Source organism: Schistocerca serialis, chromosome 2 (assembly GCF_023864345.2).
Source record: "Schistocerca serialis cubense isolate TAMUIC-IGC-003099 chromosome 2, iqSchSeri2.2, whole genome shotgun sequence".
In the NCBI taxonomy this organism is placed as follows: Eukaryota; Metazoa; Arthropoda; class Insecta; order Orthoptera; family Acrididae; genus Schistocerca; species Schistocerca serialis.
The window spans coordinates 306979251-306992171 of record NC_064639.1 but is presented as its reverse complement, the minus strand read 5'-3'; the positions used below and the strand labels follow the sequence as shown (position 1 = coordinate 306992171).

Below are 12921 nucleotides of genomic sequence, written 5' to 3'. Positions count from 1 at the left end.
TGTAAGTCTGTATACCCAATACATATTTGCAGAAATCAAAATGTATATTTGACACTGTGGAAAAACATGTTAACTGGCAAAACATAATATTATGTCCGCTGCACTTGCTTATTTCCCATATTATTCTAATATTACATCAACTGTATAACAGTGTTAATGCTTTGTTGCTGTATCCATTGAGCATTGATTCTGCCAATAAAGATGAGTAGCTATGACAAAAGAAAAAGATGAAATGACAGGAAGGCTCAAGTGGATTAAAATTTTGTGCATTCTCACTGAAGCAATAACGGAACATTGACAATACAGGTATCATAGTACTGGACAGATAAACCTTCCTTAATTGAATGTCTAGTTGCAATAATTTTTGCTTGGCTTTAGCATTAATTTGTAATGAACTACTGAGAATTTTGTACATTATGCAACTACTGTATGGTAATACTTATTAGTTAACACCTACTGTGACTCATACTTTTGCAAATCCATTATTGTGCAAATGGAATATACATGAAATATAAATTATAAGTTTTCCATATGCAATGGAAATTCAGAATCATTCAAACAGTCTTCAATATAACAGTAACTGTCATGTTTATTCATACTGTAGATGCACACGTTCATACATTTTTCAAACACAAATAGTTTAATTTCAGTGGTGTGACCTAGGAAATGTTTGATTGGAGCATAATCTCCAATCAGGCTCCAGAAACATCTCCATATCTCTCTCTCTCTCTCTCTCTCTCTCTCTCTCTCTGTCTCTCTTTTTCCAGTACAATAATACAACAAAAAATTGTGTATAAATGGTATAGGGATCCAGCCTTTAAGGAGATCTAGTATGGCATATCAGTCTGTGGCAGTAACTTATTTGTGTGTAATAAAGAGCAGGCTTATCTCACAAAACTGCAGGAACTATAATAAATCATCCTCAAAGGCAGTATGCAATGGAAGAAACAAAATACAGAGTTAGAAATCAAAATAATAAATTTTGTACGAAAATTTCAAAACAGCAACTATAAAATGATTTTTAGATTATTTAAACATATTTGCAGCATTATAACTTTCATTTCTAAAACAATTACAGTCATAACTGTGTTATGTTGTGAAATTTCACACTTACTACAAAATTCTTCAGAAAGCACTTTTTCATAAATATGACTGTTAAATTAATGTAAGATTATATGTGAGAACTAAATCTCACTAGCAAACACACAGTCAGGTACAAAGGGATTCTTCAACAGAAAGTGAAACACTCTTGTACATTTAAAATTGTGAAGGTATTTGGGAATGTGAAAATGTACTAAATGATAGGTCTCGATTCAATGATTGCAACAATTGTTACAAAAATTTGCAAAACTGAAGTAATATTATATAAGAAACATCTCCCACTCAAATGACTTGGTACATAGCTGCTTTAACACAAATACCCAACAATTTCACTTCAAACATTTCTGACAACTCCATAACAATAAATAAGCTACAAACTTCTGTAATTCATGCCGCAAAAACATAGAACTAATATCAGTTACGGTGCTCTGCAACAAACAGGAGCATCATGCTTCAATGAATCCACATTTACCAAGCTCCACTGTGAAGCTAAACAAGTTCTCAAAATGAAATCCCATTGTCCGTAAGGAACATATTGTATACAGCACACTACTTGGCACACGCAAATTACAAATGTACACAAGTATCTTGCAGCTGTTTAGGTCCTATACATAAAGTATCACATCAATATGCATGGTATGCAACACTGGTACATGAAGTTCACAATATTCAAAATACTTCCCATGTTTTATTCACGCACTCCACACTTTCATTGACAAGATTCTCACACAATTGTCATTATTTCTTGAAAATATGTACAGGAAAGCATTTTCACAATGCCTTTGATTCAATTACAATAGCTGCAGATTTATCATCAAAATCCACGGAGACCATTGTAAACTTTGTTATTTGAATTTTGGTTCAATATTCTCTTTATATCTGAAAAAAAAAAAAAAAACAGTTATTTAGATATGGTACACTATGCCAGGTATTACAGTTATGTTATATTACATTGGAAAATCCTGGGTAGGACACAAGTAACAGTTGGAAACTAGTTTATACACCTAGTTTGTGTGCCTATCTACTGTTCAGTGCCTTAGTTATGGTCCTTTCTAATATCACGGCTGATATAGTAATAGACAAAAGCCTACACATATCAGCAAGGTACTCAAATATTCTGTTCATAACGCAACGGTGATATCTGTGGCAATGAGCACTGATAAGCATACAAACAAGACTGAAAATGCTGCTAAGCTTTTGGTCAACTTCTTTCAGAGCTAAATATGAGCTACATTGTCCTCACATAGCAGATCAGCTGACATTATGAGGTTATGTCAGATCAAGTGATGTGAGAGAGGAAGAAAGAGAGGAAGGAGAAGGCCTTGTTGGAGCAGAGTGCAGCTGAGGGTTGGATGGGACAGCCAGCAAGAGAAGATGATAAACATGTGGCACTGCTAGTGCTCCATGGCTCAGGTAGGTGGGAGGGGGAGGAGGAAGAGGGAGACGATATGTCCTAGAAACATCGCGAAGTGAAAGAATGAAATGGGAGGGAAAATTAGAACAGAGTAGACAAAGGTCCCACCACTGTAATGACGAACCGTGTGTGTACATGACAGAAGGTACCCCCAACTGTCTCTCTCTTCCGCCTGGAAGCCCTACCAAAGTGCTCACATCATAGAAGTCCAGCAAACTCCAGTACCTACTGAAATCCCTAGGCCTCATTCAGAACCTCTTCCACCAAGTCCATCTCCGTCCTTAGCCCAACTAACCACTTGCGCACTCACTTCCTACATTTCAAAATCACTGAAACCTAATCATCCCATTGTATTGTGCTCCCATGGAAACAATCTTGGCTCTTACTGGCCAACACTTGCAACACATCAGCTGCACCCTAGCTCTCCATATTAACAGGAACCACTTCTGTCATCATCCCTCAACTGTCCCCATATAATTTCCAACAAGACACCGAATCATTACTTTTGATGCCACCTAAATACACAACAATATTCCCCATGTGCATGGTCTTGCAGTTGTCAAATACTACGCCTCCAAACACACCGCCTCATACTTAATACGTCAGACCAACTAAATCCTTACCAACAACAAATGTCTTTCAAGAGCATGACATACAAATAAATCTGCAGCACAGACATTGGAAACTGCATATGCCAACCTGTTTACAAGACATCTATAAGATTTCCTCCTAGACTCCCAAGCACATCTTCATGATTCAGATCTCATTCTTCCACAGCCTCAGTACCTTCTCTCCTACATATTTCACACAGTCCTTGTAAGCTCAACGTACCACATTCCTGGATGTTGACTTCGTAATGAAACTGGACAATGCCTCTCACTCATTTTTAGTACATCAGTTGATACATCACTTTAGTATGCAACCTGATACACATATTTCACTTGTAATATGCACAAAGTCCTCATTCTCTGTCTGTTACTAGCAAGTTTGTTTGTTTTATTTTGTTTTGTTTTAGAGCGCAAAAACAACTGGAGTCATACGCGCCCACTTCAAAACTATAGAACATAAAAACAGGGAAAAGTTAAAAAAAAAAAACGACTAAATGTCAATCCCAACTGACATAAGACAGCTAAAAACAGGGTCGCAGAGAAAGGACTACTAAAGACACCATACAGAAACAGAGGCCCAAAACTAAAAATTAAATGGTCTTTGCCACATTGCTTTGATGGATAAAAAGTAAAAATGCATTCTACAGCCCACACGTCATTTGCTAAAACGGCTGATACCTCATATGGCAAACCCAAGCAGGAACGTGATCGGTAAAAAAATGGACACACTGTCAGGAAGTGGTGGACAGTTAAAACTTGGGTGCAATGTGTGCAAATTGGTGGGGGAGCACCACTTATCAAATGATGCTGGCTAAAAAGGCAGTGCACAATAAGCATCCTAGTTAAAATGACCTCCTCCTGGTAGGAGGGCTGAGAGGAGGTTGTCCAAGCCGCTGGGAGAGGTTTAATAATCCTGAGCTTATTCCCATGAAGGGAGGATCAATGGCAATGCCAAAGGCACATCACCTCCTGATAGACAGGAACACAGAGATCATCAGAGGGGACATAGGAACTCGCGGGTTGAGGTACGAGGACTGCAGTCTGGGCAGCAACATCTGGAGACAAACATGACCATGAACCCACATAAACTGCACAGTGGCTCCACCAGGAGCGAGCAAATGAGCTTTCCTTGCCCCGTTGCACTAAGGGATGGGTGGTGGACAGCGTACAGAGACTTCGAAGGGCGCTGAGAGTGTCTGAGCACACGACACAATTGAAAAGTCGATTTCACCAGGTGCACTCCGTGGCCTGATACAAGGCAACGAGCTCGGCTTTTAATACTGAGCAGTGTGCCGGAAGCTGATACCTAAAGACGTGGGCGCCAGTGATGAAAGCACACCTGACACCACAGTCGGTCCAAGAGCCATCAGTGTACACAAAGGTGCTATTGCGAAATTTCATGCAAAGGTCATGAAACTGAAGGCAATAGAGAGAGGCTGGAGTAGTGTCCTTAGGAAGCCAATGAAGACCAACATTAACACGAGCCACTTCATGAAGCCAAGGTGGTGAAGGGTTCACATCTACCGGGAAAGTTGCAGGTAGTGTGAAGTTGAGCTGCTGAAGAAAGCACCGAAAGCAAACTCCAGGAGGTAACAGAGAAGAGGGATGCACCCCACACTGGTGATCAAAGAAATCATCAAAGAAGGAGGTATAGGATGGGTGGCCACATATGGCAAACAAATGGCATGCATACCTGCTGAGGAGAAAGTCGCAGCTGTAGGACAGTGGTAGATCAGCAGCTTCAGCATACAGACTGTGAACTGGGTTAGTGTAAAAGGCACCAGTGGCCAAATGGATGCCATGATGGTGAATAGTATTGAGACCGCGTAATAGGGATGGACGTGCAGATGCACAGACAAAGCACCCATAGTCTAGTTTCGAACGGACAAGGGACCGGTACAAACGGAGGAGGGTGGTTCGATTGGCACTCAAGGAAGTACCATTGAGGACACGTAGGGAATTGAGGGACTGCATATAGCAGGATGCCAGATAAGACACATGGTAGGATCACGAGTGTTTCCTATCGAGCATGAAGCCCAAGAATTTCGTAGTTTCAACGAACAGAAGGGCAACAGGACCAAGGTGTAAAGATGGTGGGAGAACCCATTTGCACCAGCAGAAATTCATACAGACGGTTTTGTCAGTGGAAAAAGAAAGCCATTGTCGATGCTCCAGGAGTAAACACAACCAAGATATTGCTGAAGACGTTGCTCAGTAAGACAGGTCAGTGGAGAACTGCAACAGATGACAAAATCACCAACACAAAGGGAGCTGGAGATACTTGGTGGGAGACCGGCCATTATGGGGTTAATAATGATAGCAAAGAGGATGACAGGACAGAACCCAGAGACACACTGTTTTATTGGCTAAAGGTGTCTGACAATGCACACGCCTTGAAAACTCAGTCTTTTAAAAATTCCTGAAGGAAACAGGACAGGTAGTCACAGAAGCACCACGTATAAAGAGTACGGAGGATACCAGTTCTCCAGCTGGTGTTGTAGGCCTTCTCCAAATCAAAAAACATGGCCACAATCTGAGATTTCCGCAGGAAACCATTCATGACATGGGTGGACAAAGTAAAGAGATGGCCAACTGCAGGACACCATGCTCGAAATCCATACTGTACAGTCGTTAGTAAACTGCGAGACTCGAGCCACCATACCAGCCATGCATGGATTATACATTCCATCACCTTGCAAATGCAGCTGGTGAGAGAGATAGGGTGGTAGCTAGAAAGAAGGTTTGCGTCCTTAGGGGGCTTAGGTATGGGTATGACGGTGGCTTCATGCCAAAATCCAGGAAATGTGCCCTCTGCCTAAATGCGGTTGTACGTGTTAAGCAGAGATCGCTTGCCCGCAAGAGAAAGGTGCTGCAACATCTGAATGTGGACAGTGTCTGGCCCTGTGGCAGAGAATCAGGACCAAATGAGAGCATGATCTAGCTCCCTCATAGTAAAGGTGGCATTGTAGCACTCACTCCTCCACTTGTTTCTGAAGGAGGAAGGCAGGTTAATAGTGGGAACAACTCTAAATTTCTGCAAAATGGCGGTCCAAGGTGTTGGAAATAGCAACAGAGCCCACAATAACATCGTCTGCTACTGTCAGGCTGGAAATTGGCGAATGGATCTTGATCCCAGAGTGCTGTCAGAAGTTGGCCCACATGACAGAGGGAGGGCTGGAACTGTTGAAAGAACTAGTGAATGAAATCCAGCTAGCTTTTCTGCTATCCTGAAGAACGTGATGACACTTTGCACACATCTGTTTATAATAAATGCAGTTTGCCATTGTTGGATGACTGTTAGAAATGTGGAGATCACATCTCCATGCACAAAGTGCGTCACGGCATGCCTCAGTCCACCAAGGGACCCGGACACAGCACGGTAAAGAGGAAGTGAGAGGAATGGAACGTTCTGCAGTGGTAAGGATAATGTTTCTTAGATATTCCACCTTGTCATCACGACTGCAGAAATCCTGTTCTTCAAAAGTAGCCAGGGAGGAGTAAAGCTGCCGGTTAGCCTTAGCAAGCTGACGTTTGGGTGTGCATGCAGGTGGGGAAGGAGTCAGCAAACAGATAGCAAGTGGGAAATGATTGCTCGATTAGGTGTCAGAAAGAACGCACCATTCAAGATGATGGGCAAGTTGGGCAGTACAGAAGGATAGGTCCAAATGGGAATAGGTGTGTGAGGTGTCGGAAAGGAATGTGGGTGCTTCAGTGCTAAGGCAGACGAGATTGAGTTGATTAAGATCAGCAAAGAGGGCACCACTCTGACAGGTTCTGGGAGAAGCCCAAAGGGTATGATATGCATTTAAGTCACTGAGTAGCTAAAATGGGGTAAGTAGTTGCCCAATAAGCTGAAGGAAATCTGCTCTGGTGACACCGAATGATGGAGGGACATAAATGGTACAGAGAGAAAAAGTCACATGAGGAAGGAAAAGGCTAACATCAGCAGCTTGAAGATGAGTAGTCAGGGAGATGAGTTTACTATGAAAGTCATCACATAAGATGGAATGCTGACCTCAAGGGGAACGTCAAAATGAACTGGGAAGAAATGTGAAAGCTCAATGTGGTCATGAAGATGCAATTTTGTTTCCTGATGGCAGAGTAATACGGGACACTGTGATGCTGAAAGCAGCCGTAAATCCTCTCTCTGGGACCCAAGACCGGGAACGTTCCACTAGAGGAGAGTGAAGATGAGGAAGAGATGAAGGGGTGTCACCTCGGCAGCTGCCGAGTGACAGCTGTGAAGAATCACTGCTACAAGGCACAGAAGCAGGAGGATCATGCTCCATAAGGTCCACAGAAGCACTGGCTTGCTTGTGCTGTCGGTCTGTGGAGTCCAATGCAGAAAAACGGTTGGTGGTGCACACTGGCAACACAGAGGCTGGCAAGGCTAAGGTATCACATGGCAACACTGTCGAAGAGGATCTTCGAGTCGGCGAAGGAGAAGACCATCTGCCTTTGGTGGACTTCTTCAAGCCTTTCCGGTTAGCAAAAGAAGACTCAGGTGTTGTTTGGCTGGAGGAATGTAGAAAGTCTTCACAGGAGTATTCCTTTTGTCCTACCAGTTGTGTAGCTGGTGGCTTTTCCCCTTGAGGCAAGGGTTTGTGGCTGGATGGGGGAAGGCGATGCTAACTTGACACTGGGCCATTTCGCAACCTCAGAGCTGAATTTGAGGTCACATGTCTGCATGGCCATGTCCTTCATGGATCGAGGGGTAACAAGAATGGAACTATGGGTGCCAGCCAGGAGAACGCAGGGTTTACGATGAGCCAATAACTTGCGAATGACTGGGTAAGGCACTTTTCCTTTACCCAGATCTCTTGGACAGCCTGATCATCACGACACACGGGGCAATACCAAGAGGAGGCGGCATGGTCGCCATTGCAATTGATACAGTGGGGTGATGGGAACGGACAATCACCCTCAAGCGCATCCCTACCACAGGTTACACATTTGGCTAGGTACCAACAAGACATTCTAGTGTGGTTGAAACAATGACACTGGTAGCAATGCATCGGGTTTGGAATGTACGGTCAGATTGTGATAATTTCATAGCCTGCTTCGATCTTGGACAGAAGCACCACTCTATCAAAGATGAGAACAAGAGTGCAAATGAGAGCAGGATTTCACAAGGGCATCAATTGCATCAACACCTTTCTGAATAATAAATGGATTTACTGTGGCGAACAACTGACTGTCTTCAGTACATGAGACCATGAGGAACTGTGGTGCAGCTGGAATGGTCCGAATCAATAGCTTCATTATGTTTACATTCCATAGACATTTGACTGTGAAGATGATTGGCTCATTGCAAGAAAATCCCCCATGATTGCCAGCATCTTCGATGGTGCGCTCCTTCCAACTGGGGGCACCCTTCACAATGAGGCACACAAGCCTTAGGTGATTGTTCACACCTTCAGAACATGTGATAGAGAGACCAATTGGCCATTTGGGAAGTTCGTAGCTCAGACAATCACCTCTCCTTTGGCCTGGCCTGCACCGGAGGGGTACATGCGACCCCTATCTGTCGACCCGGAGCTGGGAACTGCGCATTACCCAGCCACCTGTTACGCATCAGACGCATGGGCCAGCCTTTAGGAGCGCACAGGGAAGAAGAAGGAAAACGAGGAACCTCAAATGTCGAAGCAGAGTAACGAGAGGAGAAGGTAAACAAAGAAAGCAATAGGGAACAAAAAACAGTGGTGAGACTGTTATTATGCCAGCGACAGACAATGCAGAACATTCCCAATAACACCCCACATGTTCCCCAAGCGAGGGGAAAAAGCGTAGCTAGAGGAGAAACATGCAGCACGGAAGCGAAAAGATGCTGCAATGGCTGCGACCCCGTGGTAGCCAAGCACGAACCGGCGAAAGAGTGGCGAGCCCCCTGGGAGTTTCCTACCAGGTCATTTATTTATGTATGCATATTATATGTGTCAATGTAAAATACTTTTGAGAACTGCATATTCATTCCTGAAAATTTTGTATGATTTGTTTATTATTGATATATTTAATTCTTTTGGATATTTTCTTTATTATAACACATTTACAACTGATATGATTTATTACTGATTACTCACTCAGCTTGGGCAACTGCTTTCAATAATTGATTATCATAATTAGTCTAGCTGTGACCATGGGAGTGTGAGTGTGGGTGTCTGTGTGGTAGTGTTTGCGAGTGTGTGTACCTTTGCTAGAAAAATAGCTAGTGTTTGAAAGTTACTGTGAATGCTGTTTTCCGTTACGTGTGTCTGTACTCCACACATCGAATCGATAGGGTTGAGTAGTTTTCTTTCCTTTACTTTATGTACTGCTCAAGCCAGGGATTCCCATTACTGTTTTCAAGAACTACATAGTGATCAAAACGTACCTCTTGCTGACTTAATTTGAAACTTGTAACTTTCAGTTAATAAGGGAGTGGTAGTTAGAAACTACACTTCCCCAATGATTCCACAAAACCCTCTGTCCACATCAAGCCACCAACAATCAACAGCACCTCCCATTTTGATAGCTGCTATCCCTTCTGCAACAATGAGCAATCCTTTGCAAAGTGTGCTGAAACTCTTACTAAGACATTCAGACAGGTGGCACTACCCTTCAAGACCAGGCTCCAAGCAAATTTTTTCCACCATATCCACATAATGGTTCTAATCCTCCAACCAACCATATGGATCAGCAGCAGATGGATCAGATACCCCTCCCCCTCCCAATTACCCATATCACTCTACACAGAAAGAACTTAATGTCACTGGCCAAGCTTTAAGTAGCAATCACTCATTAGAAAGTGGGAAGGATTGTGGGTTGGTTACTCCTAATTTCTGAGCACAGAAATTAGGAATAACTAACCCACAATCCTTCCCACTTTCTAATGAGTGCCACACTGTGTAAGGGAGTAAGCAGATTTTTAAAATAGTCTGGGAACAATTTATCGTCTCTTTATATTTTCACTGATTTGTGTTTATTTATTATGATTCATTACAGTATCATTTTGTTGCTGTTCCACATGAAGGCAAATACAACTGACTGGTTACCACACAGTATTTTCTTTTTTTACTTCTTTTTAGCAATATTACAACATTTTGCTAGATGTACAATCGTTGATATGAAAAAATACTCTGTTCTTTGTATTCTGACCCATATTCATTACAAAAAAATGTCTTTCTGTGCTGTCAATTTTGAATGCAAGATGCCTAATTAATATCAGGTTGAATCATCTTTGCAAGAGTTGCATGGGAGGGAATTACTATACTAGTATAATAAACGCACATTTCAAATGCGTAAGTCAAATTATTTCAAATGCGTAAGTAAAATTATCTTCATCTAAGAAGAAACAGACCACAAAAGAAAACAACGTATTTAACACCTATTCTTTTGTACAGCAAAGGCCACCATTGTAATTAACAACAAATTATTTTATATGTACAGGAGGACACTTAATTTGACGTCACTTGATTTCAGGCCTTTCCAGGATTGAAATTATTATGAAATCTAGACCTTTAGCTGCTTAGAGGCATTGATAAATATCAACGGGGACAGTTGAAAAATTTGTGCCCTGAACAGGGCTCGAACCCGGGACCTTCTGCTTACATGGCAGATGCTCTATCCGACTGAGCCACCGAGGACACAGACAATAGTGCGACTACAGGGACTTATCTCTGTCACGTGCCCCATGAGACCCATACTTTCCAACTTTCTGTCCACACACTACATTTGTAGTGCCCCTGCCCAGGATTAGTTCTGAAAATTTAATATTTTATGCTCATAGCCATTTTGTAAGAGACTGATTTGTAAACTTATTAAACTGTTCAGAATCACACAGCTGTTACTAGATCTACGTTTTTTTTATACTAGGAAAAATAATTTTGAATAGGGGTTTTGTGTGATCTGCAGTAACTATCTTCAAATGTAAGCATGGCTCATTAATCAGACCTTGATTTAAATGATTTTTGATGCACAAACATAGGGATATTTCATGTCTATGATGGAAACCAATTAATAAATGTTCCGCAGATGACCCTCTACCATAAACCATAATCATAATAATAAATGCTCAGAATTTTAATCTCACATGGAAAAATTATTTAAAAGGCTGAAATAATTATTCATTTTTTAGTCTACGATTTTGTGCTGATTTTTTGGCATCCCATTTTAATTTGGCACAAATCACCACCATTTTATGGAGTTCAGCATTTTCAACTATTCTGAACAAACGCTGAAGGAACCAAAATTAAAATTCAAACATAACCGTTCTTCCAGAAAAGATTCAGTACAGGATACAGATATTTTTTGCTCTGTTTTGCGAGCTCTATCATATTGCATATTATTCCTTAACAGATTTAATTTTCTCAGTTTTTCAGAAGTCAAGTCATTTTGAGTTCATCATTCAGCTTCAACTAAACCTTCTATTAACATATAACAACAGCTGCATAAAGTGTAACGCGTGGTAGTGGGAGCCATCAGAACCTCTCCCAAAGTGTTATTCTGCCACTCAAAGAATCTAGGAAATCTCCCTATCAGTCCTTTTCTAATAATTACTCTCAACTCCTTCCCACATGGGTCTTACTCCTGTGGAAGACCTATCCTACGCACACACCCAGCAGATCCTACTGCAGTCCTAACAGACATATCCTTCCTTACCAAAGGTAGAACCACCAGTGAAAACAGTCACATTATATACCAAGTCTGCTGTACATCTACATTTATACTCCGCAAGCCACCCAACAGTGTGTGGCGGAGGGCAATTTACATCCCACTGTCATTGCCTCCCTTTTCTGTTCCAGTCACGTATGGTTCGTGGGAAGAACGACTGTCTGAAAGCCTCCGTTCGCGCTCGAATCTCTCTAATTTTACATTCATGATCTCCTCGAGAGGTATAAGTAGGGGGAAGCAATATATTCAATACCTCATCCAAACACGCACCCTCTCGAAACCTGGCGAGCAAGCTACACTGCGATGCAGAGCGCCTCTCTTGCAGAGTCTGCCACTGAGTTTGCTAAACATCTCCGTAACGCTATCACGGTTACCAAATAACCCTGTGACGAAATGCGCCACTCTTCTTTGGATCTTCTCTATCTCCTCCGTCAACCCGATCTGGTACGGATCCCACACTGATGAGCAATACTCAAGTATAGGTCGAACGAGTGTTTTGTAAGACGCCTCCTTTGTTGATGGACTACATTTTCTAAGGACTCTCCCAATGAATCTCAACCTGGTCAACAGTCATTTATTTCGCAAGGCCAACTATCAACTGTCCACTTAGATGAATGGCCACTGCCGAACTGTGGCCAAGAGCAGCACTGACCACCCAGTGACAGACCCTGCTAAACTTCACAGACTGTTCCACAACCTGAGTCAGCTGGCTCTCCAAACCTCCCTAACCTCCCCTTTTCACCTCTGCGACATTCCCACTTCTCTGATGTACGTAGAGGGAGGACTTATCCTGACTATAAGTCCTTTAATCCTGCAACCCTCCTAACCTAAATTGCTGTTAGCTGCTGCCCCACATCCAATCTAACATTGTCCCCATCCCCACCCCCTCCCTCCCCCTGTTCACTCATTATGCTACTAACCCACTGCTCCATTTCTTTTTGAGCCACATGCAACCCCTTGTGACTTCACCAACATGAGTTCACCAGTACCACTGTCCTACAATGTTCTCTTGCTGTCTTCCCCTCCCAAACTTCAGCCGCCCTTCCTTCTACCACTCAATGCCCCTCCTTGCTCCTCTAGACCACTCGCATGATACAAACCCTCACCCACTCACCCGACACAGCCCCTTATACTCTAGTCGAGGTGTAA

The 12921-nt window shown here is 42.5% G+C and overlaps 1 protein-coding gene across 1 annotated transcript in view; it reads right to left on the bottom strand.

Moving 5' to 3' along the window:
* Nucleotides 1–571: 571 nt before the first annotated feature.
* LOC126457086 (dnaJ homolog shv) overlaps nt 572–12921 on the bottom strand; it is a 27560-nt gene continuing 15210 nt past the window's right edge. Inside the window, exon 5 of the mRNA XM_050093105.1 lies at nt 572–1980. Within this exon, the coding sequence (XP_049949062.1) occupies nt 1916–1980 (65 nt within the window). The 3' untranslated portion in view covers nt 572–1915. The remainder of the gene's footprint in view (nt 1981–12921) is intronic.